The 21,096-nt window shown below is 45.8% G+C and overlaps 1 protein-coding gene across 1 annotated transcript in view; it reads left to right on the forward strand.

Moving 5' to 3' along the window:
- The window catches only part of LOC141093967 (uncharacterized), a 744,741-nt gene that overhangs the window by 607,693 nt on the left and 115,952 nt on the right, over positions 1–21,096 (forward strand). The window contains exons 7-8 of the mRNA XM_073579640.1: positions 3,723–4,870; positions 5,456–5,836. Coding sequence (XP_073435741.1) covers positions 3,723–4,870; positions 5,456–5,836 — 1,529 coding nt within the window. The remainder of the gene's footprint in view (positions 1–3,722; positions 4,871–5,455; positions 5,837–21,096) is intronic.

Genomic DNA, 21,096 nt, shown 5'->3' on the forward strand with positions numbered 1-21,096 from the left:
AGAGCAGCCAAGGCATTATCATTCCAGGTAGTAAGGACCGCCCACTTTCGGAACTTTTGACAGTACAATTCTGCAGAATCTCGACCCTGGTTCAATGCCAACAGAGTCTTTTCAGCCTGATCAATAGCATTAGGTTCGTCATACAACAACCCCACGGCTTGAAAGAATGCGTTCACATTAGTCAGAATAGGGTCATCTGGTTTCAAAGAAAACGCCCAATCCTGGGGATCGCCACGCAGCAAAGAGATGACAATTTTAACCTGCTGCGCGGAGCTCCCTGACGAGTTAGGCTTCAAGGCAAAAAATAATTTACAATTATTTTTGAAACTCAAAAATTTAGATCGATCCCCAAAAAATACATCAGGTGTAGGGATCTTTGGTTCAACAGCATGCGAACGAGCAAGGTAGGCGGAAATTCCCCGCACTTCCGCTGCGAGCTGCTCCACATGATCAGACAATTGCTTTATCTCCATTGAGAGAAAAAAAAATTCCCCCTACGGCCTCAGAGATATAGAGGAAAGAATATACACTTTTTTTTTTTTTTAAACACAATTCTTTCCTGCTATTGAGTACCCTAGGATCTGCAGAATGGCGGGTGATTCTGTTATGAATGAGTCACCGTAGGAGGCAAAAACAGAAATGCTAGCTAAGTCCAGAAAACCAGAGAAGTTGGCAGCTATCGGATTGCAGACCCCTGAACCTATCAACACAACTAGCAGTAGCCGTGGGGGGTTCCTACGATGCCCTAGACCCCTCGATCACAGCCGCAGGACTATATAGCCTAAAGACAGAAAGGGAAATCTAAACTGCCCCAGAGCAGACCCCAAAGCAAAAGGCAGCACCCAACATATAATGACGGTGAAGCAAGAAGAAAGAACACTAACACAGACAGAAAGATAGACTGAGCAAAGACGGGGCCCAAGCTAACTAGATAGGAAAGGACAGGAAGGCTGCTGTCTGCAATCCGTGAAAAACCCTATGAAAATAAGAGCCAACAAACTGACAGTGAAAAAGGCCCTGAAGACGCTAGGCTTCAAAAAGGCTAAGTCAGTACTCAGGAATATTCTGAAGACAGAGCAACCGGCAAAAGGAGATTCAGCTCACCCCAGCAGGGAATGGCAGAATCCAGAAAAGCAAGGCAAACAAAAACAAAACACAAATGCTAACAGGCAAAGCAGAAAACTTAGCTTTAGAGGAGCAGGAATCAGACTGGTCTCCTAGAAGTCCACAGAGAAATCACCCGCAGGGCAGAAGGGCGTCGGCAGCCTTATATCCAGTCCGTGACTCCACTCAGCCAGTCATCATCATTAGGCTCAGGTGCCTGATAATCAGGCTCATTACCTTCCTTTACCAGAATAGGAAGTTCACCAGACCTCAGTGACGAAGGGGAAAATGAACTCACAACAGGGGGGTAATGTTAGGAGTCAGATTTCTGCCCTGACTATGCAGGAATCTAGACCCTCACATTCTGCAGTCTCCTGCTCTTTGTCCACTGCAGAAGAGATTGCAGAGGAGATTGCTTTGCAGCAACTCTCTCCGGAGGCTAAGTCCTTCATTCCCTTCTCTGAGCATGCTCCTGGGACGACCTCCCATTGGAGTTCAGGAGTCAGGTGCTCAGGTCCTGCTCCTGATTCCATGGTTCTGCTCAGGGTTCTGGAGGCTTCCGGAAGGTCCCGTTCGCTATAAAAAGTGTGCATGGCTGTTCCGCCATGCGCTAGTATAGTCTTACTTGCTGCTGCGTGTTTGTTGATGGATGCATGATCTGGTGAATGACTCATTGGAAACCCCTACCCTCTGATAATACGCATGTGTGAAGGAATGTGTTCTAGCCAGTAATTGCACCAGCGCAACTTGCTCCACAGCAACAACTGCTAGCGCCTGTGTTTTAGCCGTGCCTCTCTGCGGCATCTTCCTCGCCGCGCTGCAGTTGCAGCCTAGTATTGCGCCCGCGGTTGCGGCGCCTCGCACACAAGTACTATGGTAGGTTTTTCGGAGATAGTGCCGGTATTCTTAACTACTCCGGTGACCAAGTATCGTGTGTGTGCCGCTGAGTCTATGTGCTGCTAACAGGCTCAGCGTTACTTTGTTCATTTTTGGTTATAGCAGCTCTGTGCCTACAACAGAGACTGCTTGTTGCACCTGGGTGGTATTGAACCCTGTGCACATTACCGCCACAGGGCTCTGCTACCCTCTAGCAGCGGTTCCTCATCTACCGCATGGTGGACCCCGAGTGGCGAAGGCACTTTATTTATATTTTTAATTTAGTGCCTTCCACCACTCCTAACAATAATAAAGCTTATTTTTAATCCTCCCTTTATTGCTTCAAGCTTTTCTGCATTTGTGTATTACCGTATATACTCGAATATAAGCCGAGATTTTCAGCCCATTTTTTTGGGCTGGAAGTCCTCCTCTTGGCTTATATTCGAGTCACATACACCAGGGGGTTGGAGGGGGAGGGGGGACGGGAGTGTCAGGTCATACTTACCGGTCCTGGCGCTGTCTCTTCAGCCCCCAGCTTCTCCGCGGTCTCCCTTCCTTCCTTCAACAGTCACATGGTACTGCTCATTAAACTCATGAATATGCGCATATTCATGAGTTTTAATGAGCGGTACCACGTGACAGCTGAAGGCAGGAAGGGAGATCGTCGAGAAGCTGGGGGCTGATGAGACAGCGCCAGGACCGGTAAGTATAGCGATACTCACCTGTTCTGCGTCCATGGCTGCTTGCTGCTGTCTGGCACGTCATCTGTCAGAGACGTTCAGACAGCAGAGGGCACGGTGACGTGGTTAGTGCGCGCCGCGCCCCCTGCAGTCTAAACGTCACTGACAAATGACGTGCCAAACAGCAGCAAGCAGCCATGGATGCAGGACAGCTGAGTATCTCAGGTGCCAGCAGTGACACCGGCACCTGACACCCAGCGACAGAGAGGTGAGTATGTCTTTTTTTATTTTTAAATGCAGCAGCGGCAGCATATGGGGGAATAATCTATGGAGCATCTTATGGGGGGCAGCATATAGGGGCATAATCTATGGAGCATCTTATGGGGCAGCATATGGGGGAATAAACTATGGACCATTTTATAGGGGCAGCATATAGGGGAATAATCTATGGAGCATCTTATGGGGCAGCATATTTGGGAATAATCTATGGAGCATCTTATGGGGGCAGCATATAGGGGCATAATCTATGGAGCATCTTATAGGGGCAGCATATAGGGGCATAATCTATGGAGCATCTTATGGGGGCAGCATATGGAGGAATAATCTATGGAGCATCTTATGGGGGCAGCATATAGGGGCATAATCTATGGAGTATCTTATGGGGGCAGCATATGGGGAATAATCTATGGAGCATCTTATGGGGGCAGCATATGGGGCATAATCTATGGAGCATCTTATGGGGGCATAGTCTATGGAGCATCTTATGGGGGCATGATTTTCCACCCTAGGCTTATACTCGAGTCAATAAGTTTTCCCAGTTTTTTGGCAAAATTAGGGGGGTCGGCTTATACTCTGGTCGGCTTATACTCGAGTATATACGGTATGTTTGTCGATTGTACTTTAGAGGTTTAGTACCATGGGATTTGTGAACAGGTGGCTCACCACTGTCCTAGGTCCTAGTTTTATTATGCGTTTAGTTGTATAGAATTATGTATATAGAAATGATATAAAATATAAGGCATTGATAATGAAAAATAATAAAATCTGTTTTATTCTTGACAGATGACTGTGGTGTCAAAACAGATACCTATGAAAATCATGCCATTATTCCAGCTATACCTCCAGCCCTTCAGAGCAAAAATCAATCATCGGAGCCTTTTCAATCAGTCACCTATTTGGATTCATCACAGACTGTTAAGCAAAATGAAAGCTGCAAAAGTGATGTTGAGCATCAAATAATTCCCACAGAGAAGAAACCATTTTCCTGTTCAGAATGTGGGAAATATTTTAAACATAAATCTAAATTCCTTACACATGAGAGAGTTCACACAGGAGAAAAGCCATTTTCATGTGCAGAATGTGGGAAATGTTTTAACCGTAAGTCAAATTTGATTACACATTACAGAAGTCACACAGGGGAGAAGCCATATTCATGTCCAGAATGTGGGAAATGTTTTACTAAGAAACCAGATCTTCTTAAACATCAAAGAATTCACACAGGAGAGAAGCCATATTCATGTCCAGAATGTGGAAAATGTTTCAAACAGAAATCACATTTCCTTATTCATCAGCGAATTCACACAGGGCAAAAGCCATTTTCATGTTCAGAATGTGGGAAAGGTTTTATCCAAAGACCAGATTTACTTAAACATCAAAGAATTCACACAGGAGAGAAACCATATTCATGTCCAGATTGTGAAAAATGTTTCAACCAGAAATCACATTTCCTTATTCATCATCGAATTCACACAGGGCAAAAGCTATTTTCATGTTCAGAATGTGGGAAATGTTTTAACCAGAAATCACATTTCCGCGAACATCAGAGAAATCACACAGGGGTGAAGCCACATTTATGTCAAGAATGCGGGAAAAGTTTTAACTACAATTCAGATCTTCTTAAACACCAAAGAAGACACACAGGGGAGAAGCCATATTCATGTCCAGAATGTGGGAAATGTTTTATTCAGAGATCAGATCTTCTTAAACATCAAAGAATCCACACTGGAGAGAAGCCATATTCATGTCCAGAATGTGGGAAATGTTTCAACCAGAAAGCACATTTCCTTATGCATCAGCGAATTCACACAGGGGAGAAGCTATTTTCATGTTCAGAATGTGGGAAAGGTTTTAACCAGAAATCACATTTCCGCATACATCAAAGAAATCACACAGGGGTGAAGCCACATTTATGTCAAGAATGCGAAAAGTTTTAACTACAATTCAAGATCCCAGGTACTTTCAGCTGCATTACATCTAATGTGGTGTACTTAATTATTTGTACTAAATGTCCAACTGGGGGTCTGTATGTGGGGGAGACAGGGCAAAAGCTTAGAACAAGGATGAATGCTCATCATCACACAATAAGAGAAAAAAGAATGGATCTACCTGTGGCAAAACATTTTTGTATGATGGACCACAACACCAGGGATATGAAATTACTGGTATTGAAAGGTAACTTCACATCTCAGAGAAAGAGAAGAGTCTGTGAGTATGAATTTATGACCTTTGACACTCTCAATGCTGGAATGAATGTGTCGCATGGATTTATGTCTTTTTACATCTATTAAGGAATTTGCTCCTAAGACCTTGTGGGGGCATCACAACACATTAGGAGACCGCAATCAGAGGACAATAAAACATCCGGACAATAAAACATCCCTCTCCCATAATCATAATTCTGCTTCACGTCACTTGTCTCATCTATTGCATTTTTTTCCGTGCTGTATTGTGCATAATATGTGACACTTCAGATTTTGTATTAGTCTATGCCTGATGAAGAGACCTGAGTAGTCTCGAAAGCTTGCAATGTGTTACCATCTTTTCAGTTAGCCATTAAAAGGTATCAACCACTGAGGACTCTCAATTCTGAATATTTTTCTAACTACAATTCAGATCTTCTTAAACATCAGAGAATTCACACAGGAGAGAAGCCATATTCATGTCCAGAATGTGGGAAAAGTTTTATCCAGAAACCAGATCTTCCTAAACATCAAAGAATTCACACAGGAGAGAAGCCGTATCCATGTCCAGAATGTGGGAAATGTTTTATCCAGGGACAAGATCTTATTACACATCAAAGAATTCACACAGGAGAGAAGCCATATTCATGTCCAGAATGTGGGAAATGTTATAGATGGAGATCAAAGCTTGATGCACATCAGAGAACTCATACAGGGTAGAAACTATTTTTTATGTTCAGAATGTGGGAAATGTTATTCCTGGGAAACATATCTTCATCATCATCTAATAACTCATGTAGAGCCTGAAGCAAATAAATAATTAGGGAAATCAATCAGGCAGTAGAGTTCCATTTAGTTGACAAAAGGGTGACACTGGATATACCAATATTGTAAGCACAAAGGGGCTTTTGCTGGAGGTAGGTGTCAATCCTGGCACCTCAGCTCATGGATTCTCAGCTTAGAGGGATGTCAGCAAATGGTCTGTACTAGAAAGAATATTTCCTATTGTCTGTATAGGAAGGCACAGGTATTTGAAAGGGCACAGCTTGGCTCATTGTCCATTCATAGACAGCATCGTTTAACCCATTGCCGACTAACGCTGTATATATACGGCGCAGTAGGAGCGGTGTTCCCGCAAACTGCAGTATAGATATGGCGCTGTGATCAGGTAGATCAGTGATCTGTCATTATACAGTTGATGTCCCATCCGGCGACAATGTAAAAGAGTAGAAAAAAGTTAATAAAACGTAACACTATTAAAAAAATAAATCACAAAATAAAGAACAAAAAAAAAGAAAAAAGAATAATCCAATAAATATATTTATGTAAAAAAATAAAATGAAAAAAAGTACACATATTTGGTATCATCCCTTTTGGAACAACCAAACCTATAAAACTGTCCCACTAGTTAACCCTTTCAGTGAACACCTTAAAAACAAACATAAAAAAAATGCAAGAAACTATGCTTTATCATCATATTGCTGAACAAAAAAGGGAAAGAAACTGAAAAAAAAAAACCACTCTACATAAAAATTGTACAGCTGAAAATGTCATCTTGTCCTGCAAAAAAAAAAAGCCTCCATACGGGTCCGTCGGCAGAAAAATAAAAAAGTTATAATAAATAACATAATAAGTTATAATAATAATAAGTTATAATAAAGCAATTCTTTTTTTCTATAAAATAGTTTTTATTTTGTAAAAGCACTGAAACATAAAAAAAATAAATGAGGTATTGCTGTAATCATACTGACCCGAAGAATAAAATTACCTTATCTGTTTTACTACATGCGGAAAGATATAAAAAAATGAATGACTGTTTTTTGTTCATTCTGCCTCCCAAACATCAGAATAAAAAGTGATTCAAAAATGTCATGTGTCCAAAAATTATACCAATAAACATCAATTGATCATTCAAAAAACCAGCCCTCACATGACTGTCAGCAAAACTATGGGAAAATTATAGCTCTGAAAATATGGCAATGCAGTTTTTGCCATAAAAAGCATCTGTGACAGCAGCCAAACATAAAAAATATATAAATCTGGTGTGACGACACAGCATTCTATCTGAATTATCCACACGTCTATTTCCTGTAAGCCAGGAGGAATAGACTGTTATCTATATGTTGCGTTTTGCATTTATGCGTTTGTTCATCAGTTGGTCAAGAACCATACACTGTTGTCATGTTAGCCTTAACCCCTTAATGACCGCCAATACGTCTTTTTACTGACCTGAAATATAAGAGAATAGCCTCCCAATACAGATGACAATCCAGCAGCTGTCGGCTGTACACTACTTGCTGCATCAGCTACGACAAGTGTTTGCACCGTCCAAATCTGTTTAACCCCCTTAGATGCTGCTATCAATAGTGACTACATCACATAAATAGTTAACAGAATGTGGGGACTTCTGCTTTATCCCCAATGGTGCCCTCAGATCATGATTGTGCGGTCCTGATGTTTGCCATGGCAATTCACGACCAAATGGTTGCCTTAGAGTCTGACGGCTGTTGTAACCTGTTCAGAATTTAGCGGCATTTAGGTGGTAAAAATACACATTTTCATTTCTGTCATGCCACTTTGCATTAATTCCTGAAAATCACTTGAAGGGTTAATAAACTACCTGACTGCAGTTTTCAATATGTTAGGGGGTGCTGTTTTTAAAATGGGGGTTTTCCAATATATGGGACCCCTAAAGTCACTTCAAACCTGGAGAGGTCCCTCAAAAAATAAATTTCGTAAATTTCCTTGAAGAAATGAAAAAGTACTGCTACATTATTAAACCTCCTAAAATGCTAATAAAATAAAAGAACATTTTGCAAATGGTGCTGATTCTAAGCAGACATGTTGGAAATGTTATTTATTAATGTTTTGCTGTGGTATGACTATCTGGATTAAAAAAATAATCATTCAAAGTTTGAAAATTGCTAATTTGTCAACATTTTTCTAAAATTTCTGATTTTTTTTATAAATAAACACAAAACATATCAACCTATATTTACATCGGCTCCTACAACTTATTGTCTACCTTTAGAATACAGTGTAGAATACAGTGATGTAGGGTAGCTGAACACTGGATTTTTACTTAATCTGTTGAATGACCATTGTGTGGGTCCTGTGGCTTGTCGACTTGTTAAACAGAGGATTAAAAATTATGCAAATTAATTAAGTAGTCAAAAAATGCAAGGTAACCTCATCACATCTTCCTCTTTACCTTTGGATGCTGGCTTGAATGAAAACAGTTGTGAGCTATATAAGTGGAATATGCCTCTAACAATATACATCCAGACAGCCAATACATCCAGAGAGTCAAGAGATCAAAAGAACCAGAGAGTCTTTACAAAAACACAGCCAGGAACACTCCACAGGATAGCTGCCAGATCATGGCTCCATCACGAGGGAAACAGATTTGACATTTTACAGGATGCCAGCTTGGAGACCATAGGCCCCAGCTGAAAGAATAAAGATTTGCTCAATTGACCATCACTGTACCATAGATATGTTTTTTGGTAGTCATGACTTGGACCCACCGGTCACCAGAGCTCCATGGATACGTTTGGGAAAGCCAGGATTGGCACCAACCGGTCTCCATGGGGATGTTCAGTGAAGCCAGGATGCAACCCTCTGGTCACCTGGCTTTGTACTTCAATGGACTGTCAGCTTCCTATGCTTGTTGCTACCTCCTCCTGTGCGTTCCACAGATGGGGTAGTCGGCCCTGGAAGCTCTGAAGTCACAGCTGTTCTTATCCCAGCGAGTCAGCGGAAGTGTGAGACTCTGTAATTTTACATCATCTTGGGTATTTTGCTAGGACTGTTTTATATATTATTTGCCTGTTTTGTGGTTAAATAAAGTATTTCCACATTGTTTTGCCTTCACCCTGTGTTGTCTGAGTAGTATTATGCCCATGGTCAAAGGGGAGCGGGCGTTTGGTGGGTGTGATGGCCATCTGCGAATCTGGGCTGCAGTAGGAAAAGCACCCCGAGTAACCCCGAGACCCTTAACCCCTATACAGGGATCTGGAATTGTAGCAAGGCCCAGGGGGTAGCAGTCTAGTGGAGCAGTGGACCAGAGCAGGACGGCCGCCAAGGGGTTAAAACTAAAACCCATAATCGTGGGCAGGAGTCGGAGGCCGGAGGGCAGCAGAGGTGCAAAATCAGCAGGCAGAAGAAGAGTCAAAAGTCCGGGCCAAGGTCAGTAAAACCAGGAGGGCAGCAAGGTACAGAATTAGCAGGCAGTAGAAGAGTCAGGAATCCAAGCGAAGGTCAGCGTCAAAAAATCGGAAGAGAGGCAGAGGTACAAAAACGGCAGGCAATAGAATGGTCAGAAATCCAGGCTGAGGTCAGAGTTAACTATGGCAAATCACACAGTAGCACGCAGGGGAACCAAGAATATATCCGGCGGCTTGCAAGACCAGTCCCAAGGTATTTGAGGGATCAGGTCATCCCTCACAGGTTCCCGGACTGATGATGTAATTAGGACTGCCCCCAGGACCAGGCCAGATGGTGATGCAGTAGGCCCTACATGACTGACAGAGGGGCAGAGCCTGCGCCCACCAGATGCCTGCGCAGGAGGCTCTTCTCTGTCACCACCCTCACCCAGGGGCGAACCACGGCGCCTCCCAGTGGCCGAGGCAGGAACAGCCGTCCCCGAGTCCACCGGCGACGCGATGGTCCGGTGCCTCCTAGTGGCCAAGACCGGAACAGCAGGCCCCGAGTCTGGCGGCGACGTGTCAGTCTGGCGCCTCCCAGTGGCCGAAGCCGGACCAGCAAGCCCCGAGTCTGGCGGCGACGTGCCAGTCCGGTGCCTCCTAGTGGCCGAAGCCAGAACAGCAGGCCCTGAGTCCGACAGCAACGTGACAGTACCACCCCTTCTAAGAGGGGCCTCTGGACCCTCAAAACCCGGTTTGTCAGGGTGAAGGAGGTGAAACGTTCTAATTAACCCCTTGGCATGAATGTCACCAGCGGGGACCCAGGACCTCTCCTCTGGACCGTAGCCCTTCCAATGCACTAAATATTGCACGGACCCTCTCACCAAACGGGAATCAAGGATACCCTGGACTTCGTACTCCAAGGCACCCTTGATCAAAACTGGAGGAGGAGGGGACTGGTCAGGATAAATTGGGGAGCGGTACATCTTGAGGAGGGATTTGTGGAAAACATTGGGTATTTTAAAAGACTGAGGGAGCTTTAAACGAAAGGCTACCGGGTTAATTACCTCTAATATCTCATAGGGACCAATAAATCTGTGACTCAGTTTGGCAGATGGTACCTTAAGCTTAATGTTCTTGGTAGACAGCCAAACTTTGTCCCCAACTCCCAGGTGCGGCCCCTTGGACCGCCGTCTATTTGCGGCCGAAGCCTGTCTGACCTGGGAGCCTTTCAAGTTTGTGTTAACCTCTGACCAGATGGTCCTTAAGAGATGTATGGATTTCTCTACCCCCGGGAGCTCCGACATCTTAGCCAAAAATGAACCAAAACGTGCTTGCAAACTATGATTGCAGAGGAATTGCAGGTTTTGATGGATTCTTGGTATTGGTTATTTAGGGCGAATTCGGCTAACGGGAGATGTTACATCCAATCGGATTGATGTTCCGAGACATAGCAGCGGAGATACTGCTCTAAGGCCTGGTTGGTGCGCTCACTTTGACCATTGGTCTCAGGGTAGTAAGAGGAGGAGAAGGACAATTCAACGCCAATGCGTTTGCAGAATGCCTTCCAGAATTTAGAAACGAACGGTCCAACACGATATTCACTGGACTGCCATGCAGTCGTATTACATGAATGACGAACAACTTACTCAAAGTTTCTGAATTAGGTCCAGACAGGGGAACAAAATGGCATTGCTTACTGAACCTGTCCACCACCACCCAGATACATGTCTTCCCTTCTGAGGGTGGCAGCTCAGTAATGAAGTCCATGGAGATGTGGGTCCATGGACTCTCTGGGGCGGGCAAGAACTGGAGCCAGCCGGCAGGCCGATTATGGGGGGACTTAGCGCGAGCACAAGTTTCGCAAGCTAGTATGTAATCTTAACAGTCCTTAACCACCGTCGGCCACCAAAAATTCCTAGTCACTAGTCTAGTGGTATTATTGACACCAGGATGGCCTGCCAGGACAGAGTCATGCGACTCCTTCAGAACTTGTAGACGAAACGGGGCTGGAACGAACAATTTCTGGGGGGGCGTCGTGTCCGGGGCTGGTTCTGAGGACCTACGGATCTCCTCCAGAAGGTCCAGAGACACTGCCGACGCAAAGATCCCATTGGCCAGTATTGGAACTGGTTCCGAGTCCTCAGCCTGTGAGGGGCAGAAACTTCGAGAGAGGGCATCAGCCCTTACATTTTTAGTCCCTGGACGAAACGTGATCACAAAGTTAAACCTTGAGAAGAACAAAGCCCACCTAGCCTGCTTAGGATTCAGTCTTTTAGCTGACTCTAAGTAGGTCAGGTTCTTGTGATCTTTGATCACTGTAACCTTGTGTTTAGCACCTTCGAGGAAATGGCGCCATTCCTCGAAGGCCCACTTTATGGCCAACAATTCCCGATTCCCTATTTCATAATTTTTCTCAGTAGGAGAGAATTTTCGGGAAAAGAAGGCACATGGATGGAGTTGAGGGAGGGAAGTAGTGCCTTGGGAAAGCACTGCCCCTACTCCAACCTCAGAGGCATCAACCTCTACCACAAAGGGGCGGTCTAGATCAGGCTGGATTAATATTGGGTTGGCAGAAAAACAATCCTTTAAAACAGAAAATGCCTGAAGTGCCTCAGGCTTCCAATTAACCACGTCTGCCCCCTTCCAGGTCAGATCCGTGAGCGGTTTGGCGATCTCAGAGAAGCCTTTGATAAATTTACGGTAGTAATTTGTAAACCCCAGAATCGCTGCAGCGCTTTTAGAGTTTTGGGTTGCACCCATTCTCTAATGGGTCGGATCTTGGCAGGATCCATGCAGAACCCCTTAGCAGAAATCATGTACCCCAAAAATTGTACCTCCTCAGCCATAAAAACACTTCTCCAGCTTGGCAAATAGAGAATGTTCTCTAAGTCTCTGGAGCACAGAACGGACATGTTACGTGTGTGTAAGAACATCAGCAGAGTAGATCAGGATGTCATCTAAATAAACCACTACATATACACCACAGATATCCCTGAAGATATCATTCACAAAGTTTTGGAACACGGCAGGTGCGTTACTTAACCCAAACGGCATAACAAGATACTCAAAATGACCAAGGGGTGTGTTAAACGCGGTTTTCCACTCATCTCCCTCTCTTATGCGGACAAGATTGTAAGCTCCCGGAGATCAAGCTTAGTGAACCAATGGGCTCCCAGTAGCTGATTAAACAGATCAGGGATGAGTGGAAGCGGATACTGATTTTTTACAGTAATAGCGTTCAGCTCACGATAATCAATGCAAGGTCTGAGTCCACCATCTTTTTTTTCCACAAAGAAAAACCCAGCCCCTACAGGTGAAGTGGAGGGTCTAATAAAACCTTTTTGTAAGCTGTCTGCTATGTAGTCATTCATGGCTACACGCTCTGGACCAGAGAGATTAAATATTCTCCCCTTAGGGAGACGGGAACCTGGGACCAAGTCTATAGGACAGTCATACTCTCTATGAGGAGGTAATTTCTCAGACTCCACTATGGAAAAGACATCCTCATAGTCCCTGAATGCATATGGTATAAAGGGAGTTTTAATTTTAATTTGGTTCACTGACAGCGACATACAGTGATTTTGACACTGTGGACTCCAGCGCATGATATCACCTAGGTGCCAGTCAATAACAGGATTGTGCTGGCGCAACCATGGCATACCTAAAACAACTGCATGTGATAAATTGTGAATAACAAAAAACGACATATGTTCTGTGTGTAATGTCCCCACTGACATAGCAATTTCTGTAGTAACAAATTCCACTCCACCTTGTATAATAGATGTACCATTAATCGCAGTGGTTTGAATAGGGGCATTAAGCCTTAGCAAAGGTACACCAAGATTCCTAGCAAGCAAAAAATCCATGAAGTTGCCTGCAGAACCACAATCCACATAAGCCTTCACACACAGAGATTTCTTAGAAAACGAGAGAGAGAGACGGGTAACAAAAGTTTAGCCGCATTTGCGGGCAATACCTGAGCCTCTGGGCCAGCACGACCAGAGCTGCCCAGAGGCCGATGTCCCAGGAATGTGGATTCCTGACGCTCAGCATTTCCTTTGAAGTCTCCAGGCTGCAGCAGGCTGGTATAGGAAGATGGGAGTGTTCCTTCAGGCTGTGCACTGGAGCAGGTGTTCAGCCAAGAAATCAGCTCAGGCAGGAGAAGGGAAAAAAAAGTTCAGGAGACTGCTTTTATATATGATGGACATATATACAAAAAGCAGTTTTTTCGGCCGAATATAATGTGACGGCCGTCTGTGAATCTGGGCTGCAGTAGGAACAGCACCCCGAGTAACCCCGAGACCCTTAACCCCTATACAGGGATCTGGAATTGTAGCAAGGCTCAGGGGGCCAAGGTCAGTAAAACCAGGAGGGCAGCAAGGTACAGAATCAGCAGGCAGTAGAAGGGTCAGGAATCCAAGCGAAAGTCTGTCAAAAAATCGAAAGAGAGACAGAGGTACAAAAATGGCAGGCAATAGAATGGTCAGAAATCCAGGCTGAGGTGAGAGTTAGCTATAGCAAATTACACAGAAGCACGCAGAACCAAGAATATATCCGGCGGCTTGCAAGACCAGTCCCAAGGTATTTGAGGGATCAGGTCATCCCTCACATGTTCCCGGACTGATGAATTAATTAGGACCGCCCCCAGGACCAGGCCAGATGGTGATGCAGTAAGTCCTACATGACTGACAGAGGGGCGGAGCCTGCGCCCACCATTTGCCTGCGCAGGAGGCTCTTCTCTGTCACCACCCTCACCCAGGGGCGAACCACGGTGCCTCCAAGTGGCCAAGGCAGGAACAGCCATCCCCGAGTCCGACGGCGACGTGACGGTCCGACGCCTCCTAGTGGCCGAGACTGGAACAGCAGGCCCCGAGTCTGCCGGCGACGTGTCAGTCCGGCGCCTCCAAGTGGCCGAAGCCGGACCAGCAGGCCCCGAGTCTGGCGGCGACTTGCCAGTCCGGCGCCTCCTTGTGGCCGAAGCCGAAACAGCAGGCCCTGAGTCTGACAGCGACGTGACAGAGGGATGATCCTTTGCCCATGTGGTTTCGGCTAGTGAACTAGAGCACCCGCTGACCCCTGTGTCTCCACATCTGGTATCTCTGTAATCGCACTTTCCTAAAGAATAAAGTCACCTAATCACTTATACCACACGATAAATAGCATAAAATATGAGTAAAACCAATTCCTCACCTGCTGCTGATTTGATCATTCTGCCTCCCAAAGATCGCAGTAAGGCTTGGCTCATATTTATTCTGCGCTCTATGCTGAGCGCTTACACCAGGGTTTCCGTGTAAATCTCTGAAATACGCAATTCAAATAGAACCTCATTCCTTCTAATGATTCAGATGGAATCACTGTGGATGCCATTTGGCTTCCTATGATCCGGCGGTGTCTATCTTTTTAGACATTCATAAAAGCGCAGTCAGCCACAGTTTTGTGCACCTCTGAAAAGAAGGACATCGCCAGAGTCCAGAGTAACTCTGCTGCTGCATTATAATGAGTAAACTGGAGGTCTCATCTGAATCCTGTCACTCAGTGTTTTAGATGTAAACGCCGATGCAACTGCCCAGCGTAGTGCGCCGGATAAATGTCATCTCAAATATTATGGAAAATGTTCCCTACAAAAGCTTCAAATCAATCCACAAAAAAAGCAAGTCCCCACTCAAGACCATCACCTGTCAATGGAAATATAGGTGGCTTCCACGTTACTGGTAGCACAAAGGCTCTGGAAAAGAGCTATGGCTCCTCGCCTCCCAAAAGAAAGTCTGCAAATTCTGCTCATCCAAATGCAAATGCCCCCTCCTTTCTGATCGCCACAGTGTGTCTAAACCACATTTAGCATCCACGTTTGGTATTTCTGTAGTGATGACAGCCCATCTAATTTTGAGTTATGTGCTACAGAAGCATGAGCTGGGCACTACCACATACTGGTGACTGCAACGTACTGGGCACTACAATGGCAGTTTGCATTTTTCACTAAGCAACATCCACTGCTGTCTGTTTCTGGAAAATATCCATGGAGTCAAAATCATCACTATACCTGTAGATAAATTCCAAATGGGGTATAATTACCAAAATGGGGTTACATGAAGGGGGATTCTGCTATTCTAGCACTTAGTGGTAGTGAGCATACTCGGTAATGCTCGTTACTCGCCCGAGTATCACTATACTTGCGGTACTCGGCGAGCACCGAGCATTTTCAGGATTGCTCGGCGGGAACTCGAGTCCCCTCCCTGCATTTTTGGCACTCTTTAGAGACCCAATCACCATGCAGGGATTGTCTGTCATGCAATGTAGTGCCAGAGAAATCTTTGTTGTGGAATTACAGTGATTGGCTGGCCACACATCATCAGGTCTATAAGGCTATTTTCACACTTGCTTTTTTTTGCAGCGCGTTTTTCCCGCAAAAAAACGCATGGAAAAAACGCATACAAACGCATACAAATGCTGCATTTTTTCAAGCATTTTTATGCGCATGCATGAAAAAAAACACAGTGTTTTTATGCGTTTGTATGCGTTTTTAGTGCGTTTTTACCGCATTTGCATTTTTTTCCAACATTAGTTGGCCTCACCAAAAAAATCAAGATAGGGTTAGGACTAACACTAACCCAAGCCATGACTTTACAAACCCTAACCCTAACCCTTAACCAAACCATAATAACCCTAACCCTTAACCAAACCATACTAACCCTAACCCTTAACCAAGCCATACTAACCCTAACCCTTAACCAAACCCTACTAACCCAAACCCTAACCCTAAACCTTAACTAACCCAAAACCCTAACCCTTAACCAAACCATACTAACCCTAACCCTAAACCCCCTTAACTAACCCTAACTCTAACCCAAACCCCTAATTTCCATTGTATAACCAATGGTCAACAAAAACCGCATGCGCAAAAAAACGCATACATGAGCATGCCAATGCGCATGTATGCGCACTCATAGACTTACAATGGGTGTCTTGCTGTAAAAAAAATGCATTGCGCGAGCATGCGGTTTTTTTGAGGCAAGTCGGACGCCCAAAAAATGCAACAGGATGCATTTTGTGCGCCCGAGGGCACACCACAAAAAAGCATGCGTGTAAAAATGCATGTGTATGCGCACATAAGCGCATCCCATGCAAAATATAGGGAAAAAAAGCGCATGCATTTTTTAGCGCTAAAATACAGCACAAAAAAACGCAAGCGTGAAACCAGCCTTAGAGACCTGGCGTCGCCCTACTTGGCGCATTCAGCTCTGGATTCAGATAGTGTAGGGAAAGCTGCTGCCGAGATAGGTCAGATTTGGGGATTTATTAGTCAGTGTTGGTCTACCGTCACATAATCCAAAAATCCAGCTAAACCAACAGTTCTTCTAAGGACTAATTACAGGGTATATAGATTGCAAGGCAGGCAGTGTATGTGGGTATCTAGATATCATTGCATACCTCAAAAGGGTCCATTACTGTCTGCTGCTGCTGCCTATTACATATATACTGTACCTAGCCCCAGATATCAGTTGTTAGGAAGAAATTTCTTTTGCACCTTAATCCTGATTATTTTATTCCAAAGCATTCCAGAGCCCCATTTTTTTCTCCATTTGCTTCTTGACACATCAGACTATAGCCAATAGTACAGCGTGAAAATCCAGCAATTTTAAACGGCTTGGCCCGTCCCAGGCATCACATCTGAGTGCGCAGAAAATTCTGGCATATTTTGTGGTACTGTAGTATTTTTTTGACTGTCTTCTAAAATTTATTGACACCATTTGGCTGCCAAAAAAATATTTAGCTACAGTTCATATATTTAACACTGTGTTTTGTCCGCCACATGGATCACATATCATTGAGCTAAATATTTTACAATTTCAGTCCTCCAATGAATTTTTTTTGTAGTGTCATAGTCTACTTATTGACACAGGTCACAAAATACAGGTCACATATTTAACAGTGTTCTATCTCCGTCAGATGCCTGATCTATGTATGGGCTCCAAATTTGGGCATTTCAGGTCTGCAATCACCTTTTTTTGCTGTGTCTTACCCTAGTTCTATAGAGTATTTTTCAGTAAAAGCAAAAAAAAAAATACAGGTCACATATTTAACAGTGTGGTAAAAATTGTGGCATTTGAGGGCTCCATTCAGCTTTTTTTGCTGTGTCGTATCCTAGTTCTATAGAAAATTTTGTGGTAAAAAACAAAAAAAATACAGGCTACATATTTATTTTAACAGAGTGGTATCTCCGTCTGACTCTTCATCTATCTGTGGGCTATAAACTGTGGCCTTGGAGACCTCCATTCAACTGTTTTGGCTGTCTGTTAGTTGTGGTTCACTTTGCGTTAGGGGCCATGCGTTGAGCGCATCCATTACATAGCGGGACTAACGCTATGTAACGGATGCATTAACGCACCCATTGGCCACAATTAGAGTAACGCATGCATGCGTACATTAGGGATGATGCATTACTTTATGACGCACCCTCGAACGCGGTCTACTGTGTTTTCAGGTGCGTCGGGTCTAGCACACAGCGAAAGAACGCGTTCGCTGTGCATAGACCTGTATGGGTAACCCATGGTAGCGCATGGTAACGAAAAGCTAGCATGCTTTAGCGCATACGTTAGCGCTATGGGCAAAAATGATGTTAAAAGTGACATCTGCGTTAGAGCATCCGTTTAAGGGATCTGTTAAACGGATTGTTACGGGCTTGCGGAACGCACCAAATAATAAAGATGGAATAAGGTGTGTTCGCAGCCCAGGGTCCACCATGCAGAGATGGTAACTGCTGCTCGGTAATGGCAGACACTATATGGCGGTATAATAAATGAAACAATCACTGACCTCAGGGAGACCAGGCAAAGAAAACACTGCGGCAGCCGGCAAAGGCGCTCAATCAGTGAAATCCTAGGTGTCCCGTGTCCCGTGTTTGAGACTCTTAAATGAGGCTCCACTGACTTTATTTGCATATTGGTATAATAAATGGACACACGAGGGTTAACGTCACCCGGTGTGTACGAGGCGGACTCTGTTGCCTCACAGACCCTCACTATCACTGAACATAAATGCTGAAGCCTGTTAAGCTCACAGAGCTCGGCGAAGTGAGTCTGGTGTAAAGTCACAGGACTCTGCCCAAAGGCACCGGGTCGGAGTCCCTCTACGCTCACCAGCACTCGGCACACTAGCTGCGGTACTTATGTGCCTTGTGCAAAATTGCACAATATGGCGCTATGTGATGTGCTGACCAGGAAGCACTGTGGCATATAGCCTAGCCACTGACAGGCGCTGACTCACATCACAAGACCCTAACAACAGACACAACCAAGGGTAGGGGTTTCCAATGAGTCAGTCACCTGATACATGCATCCATCATCATACACACATAAGCATTTGAGTCTACACTAGCACATGGCCGAGCGGCCATGTGGCTCTTTTATAGCGGTGTCCTTCCGGGACCTTCCCAAAAGTGGACCAATCCGAGCAGGAACGGGACCTGAGCATGTGACCTCCAACCTCCAATGAGAGGTCGTCCCACGGACAAGCTCAGTGCCCAAAAGACAGGACCTAGTCCCAGAAGTGTCAACTTGCTGCTGACTCAAGCATGGAGTTATAGCATTGCCAGCAGGAGCAACCAGATGCCTAGCATCAGCCTGGGCCAGATGCCTGGGCTGACGTCTCTGCTGAGCAGGAATCTCTGCGGCTGCAGAGGAACGTGAGACGGCAGAGGACATGGCTTGAGATTCCCCCTGTGCAGTGGGGGAAACTCGATGCCTAACATTACCCCACCTCCTAGGGCCCCCTCCCCCCTGAGCCTTGCTACTCTCAAAAGCCGCAAAGAAGCGTGGATGTTTTCCACAGGTTCCCAGGTCCAATCCTCTGGGCCATGACCCTTCCACTCCACCAGATAATACTTTTTGCCACGTACCACCTGACACCCCACAATGGCCTCTACCTCATACTCGTCCGAGGATAAGCTCGATGTCCCGGCAGATGACTCGGAGAACGGGACATGTGGACGGGCTTAAGGAGGGAAACGTGGAAGGTGTCGGTGATACCCAGGCGTGGAGGAAGGGCCAGCTGGTAGACCACAGGATTAACCTGTTCGAGGACCTTGAAGGGATCTATGTAGCAAGGCGGGAACTTAGTGGACTCGACCTGCAGCCTGATGTTACGAGCGGAGAGCCACACTAAGTCGCCAGTGGCAAAGGTCGGAGCAGGGCGCCGGTGTGCATCCGCGGAGACCCTCATTCTCTCCTTGGAGGCCCGGATGTTGGCCGTAATTAAGGAGGAATGGGGTCTGGCCAGTGGAATCGGCCACAGAGTTGTTCAAGGCGAACTCCGCCCATGGTAGCAAGGATTCCCAGTCATCCTGCCTGACCGAGACAAAATGTCGTAGGTATGTGACCAGGATCTGGTTGGCCCTCTCTACCAACCCGTTCTTCTTGAGATGAAAAGCCGAAGAGAGATTTAACTCAATGCTGAGCAAGCGACAGAGCTCTCTCCAAAATCGAGACGCAAACTGGGGGCCCCAGTCACTGACACTCTTGTCCGGCATGCCGTGTAGGCGAAAGACATGTTTGATGAACAACACTGCCAGGCCCCGAGGTAGCTGAGAAAGGGGCACCAGGTGCACCATTTTAGAGAATTGGCAGTGATAGCCCAAATCACAGTGCTGCCACTGGACTTGGGCAGGCCCACCACGAAGTCCATGCCAACCATTTCCCAGGGCCTGTCCGCCACCAGCAGGGGGTAAAGTAGCTCAGCGGGCCGTTGTCGGGGAGACCTATTCTTGGCGCATGAAATGCACGCCTGAATGTAGTCTCCGACATCTCAGGCCATATGCGGCCACCAATAGGTCCTTACCAGTAGCTCAGAGGTACGCTTTGTCCCAAAGCGTCCACCCACTCTAGACGCGTGAGCCCATGAGAGGACCTCCGGTCGTAAACGGGCAGGGACAAAAGTCTTGCCCGGAGGCACCGACTCAAGGGCGACAGGAGCCACAGTCCTCAGACTCTCAGATGGGACAATTAGCCGAGGCTCCTCATCCTCCGCTGACACCACGGAGCGAACGAGAGCATCTGCCTGGACGTTCTTCTCACCGGAAAGGAAATGAAGGGTGAAGTGGAACTGGGAGAAGAAAAGGGACCATCTGGCCTGGCAAGAATTCAGCCACTGGACTGTCTGTAGGTATACGAAGTTTTTATGGTCGGTAAAAACCTGGAAAGGGAACCGAGCCCCTTCCAGGAGGTGTCTCCACTCCAAGAAGGCCAATTTCATTGCTAGCAACTCCCTGTCCCCAATGGAATAATTCCTCTCCACCGGTGAAAAGGTCTTGGAATGGAAGAAGCAAGGGTGCTTCCGACCCTAATCATCCTTCTGGAAGAAGACCACTCCAGCACCGACGGAAGAGGCATCCACCTCCAAGATGAATGGCTTATCTACATCGGGGCGATGTAGAATGGGAGCGCTAGCAAAGTGAGACTTGATGGAGGAAAAGGCCTTGGAGACCTGCTCCGACCATAACTTGGGGTTTGCTCCCTTCTTGGTGAGGGCAACCAAGGGAGCTACCAAGGTGGAGAAGTGGGGAATGAACTGACGGTAGTAGTTCACGAACCCCAGAAAGCGCTGCACCGCTTTGAGGGAGTGGGGTTCCTGCCAGTCCATTACTGCCTGCAGTTTGGCAGGATCCATAGCCAAACCCTGGGCAGAAATAATATAGCCCAGGAAAGGCAAGGACTCCTGCTCGAACAGGCACTTCTCCAACTTGGCGTAGAGGGAGTTGGCCCGTAAGTGGTCGAAGACCTTGCAAACCTCTCTCCGGTGGGAGTCAATATCTGGTGAGAAGATGAGAATATCATC

Source organism: Dendrobates tinctorius, unplaced genomic scaffold (genome assembly GCF_039654945.1).
Source record: "Dendrobates tinctorius isolate UK_male_01 unplaced genomic scaffold, ASM3965494v1 ptg000063l, whole genome shotgun sequence".
In the NCBI taxonomy this organism is placed as follows: Eukaryota; Metazoa; Chordata; class Amphibia; order Anura; family Dendrobatidae; genus Dendrobates; species Dendrobates tinctorius.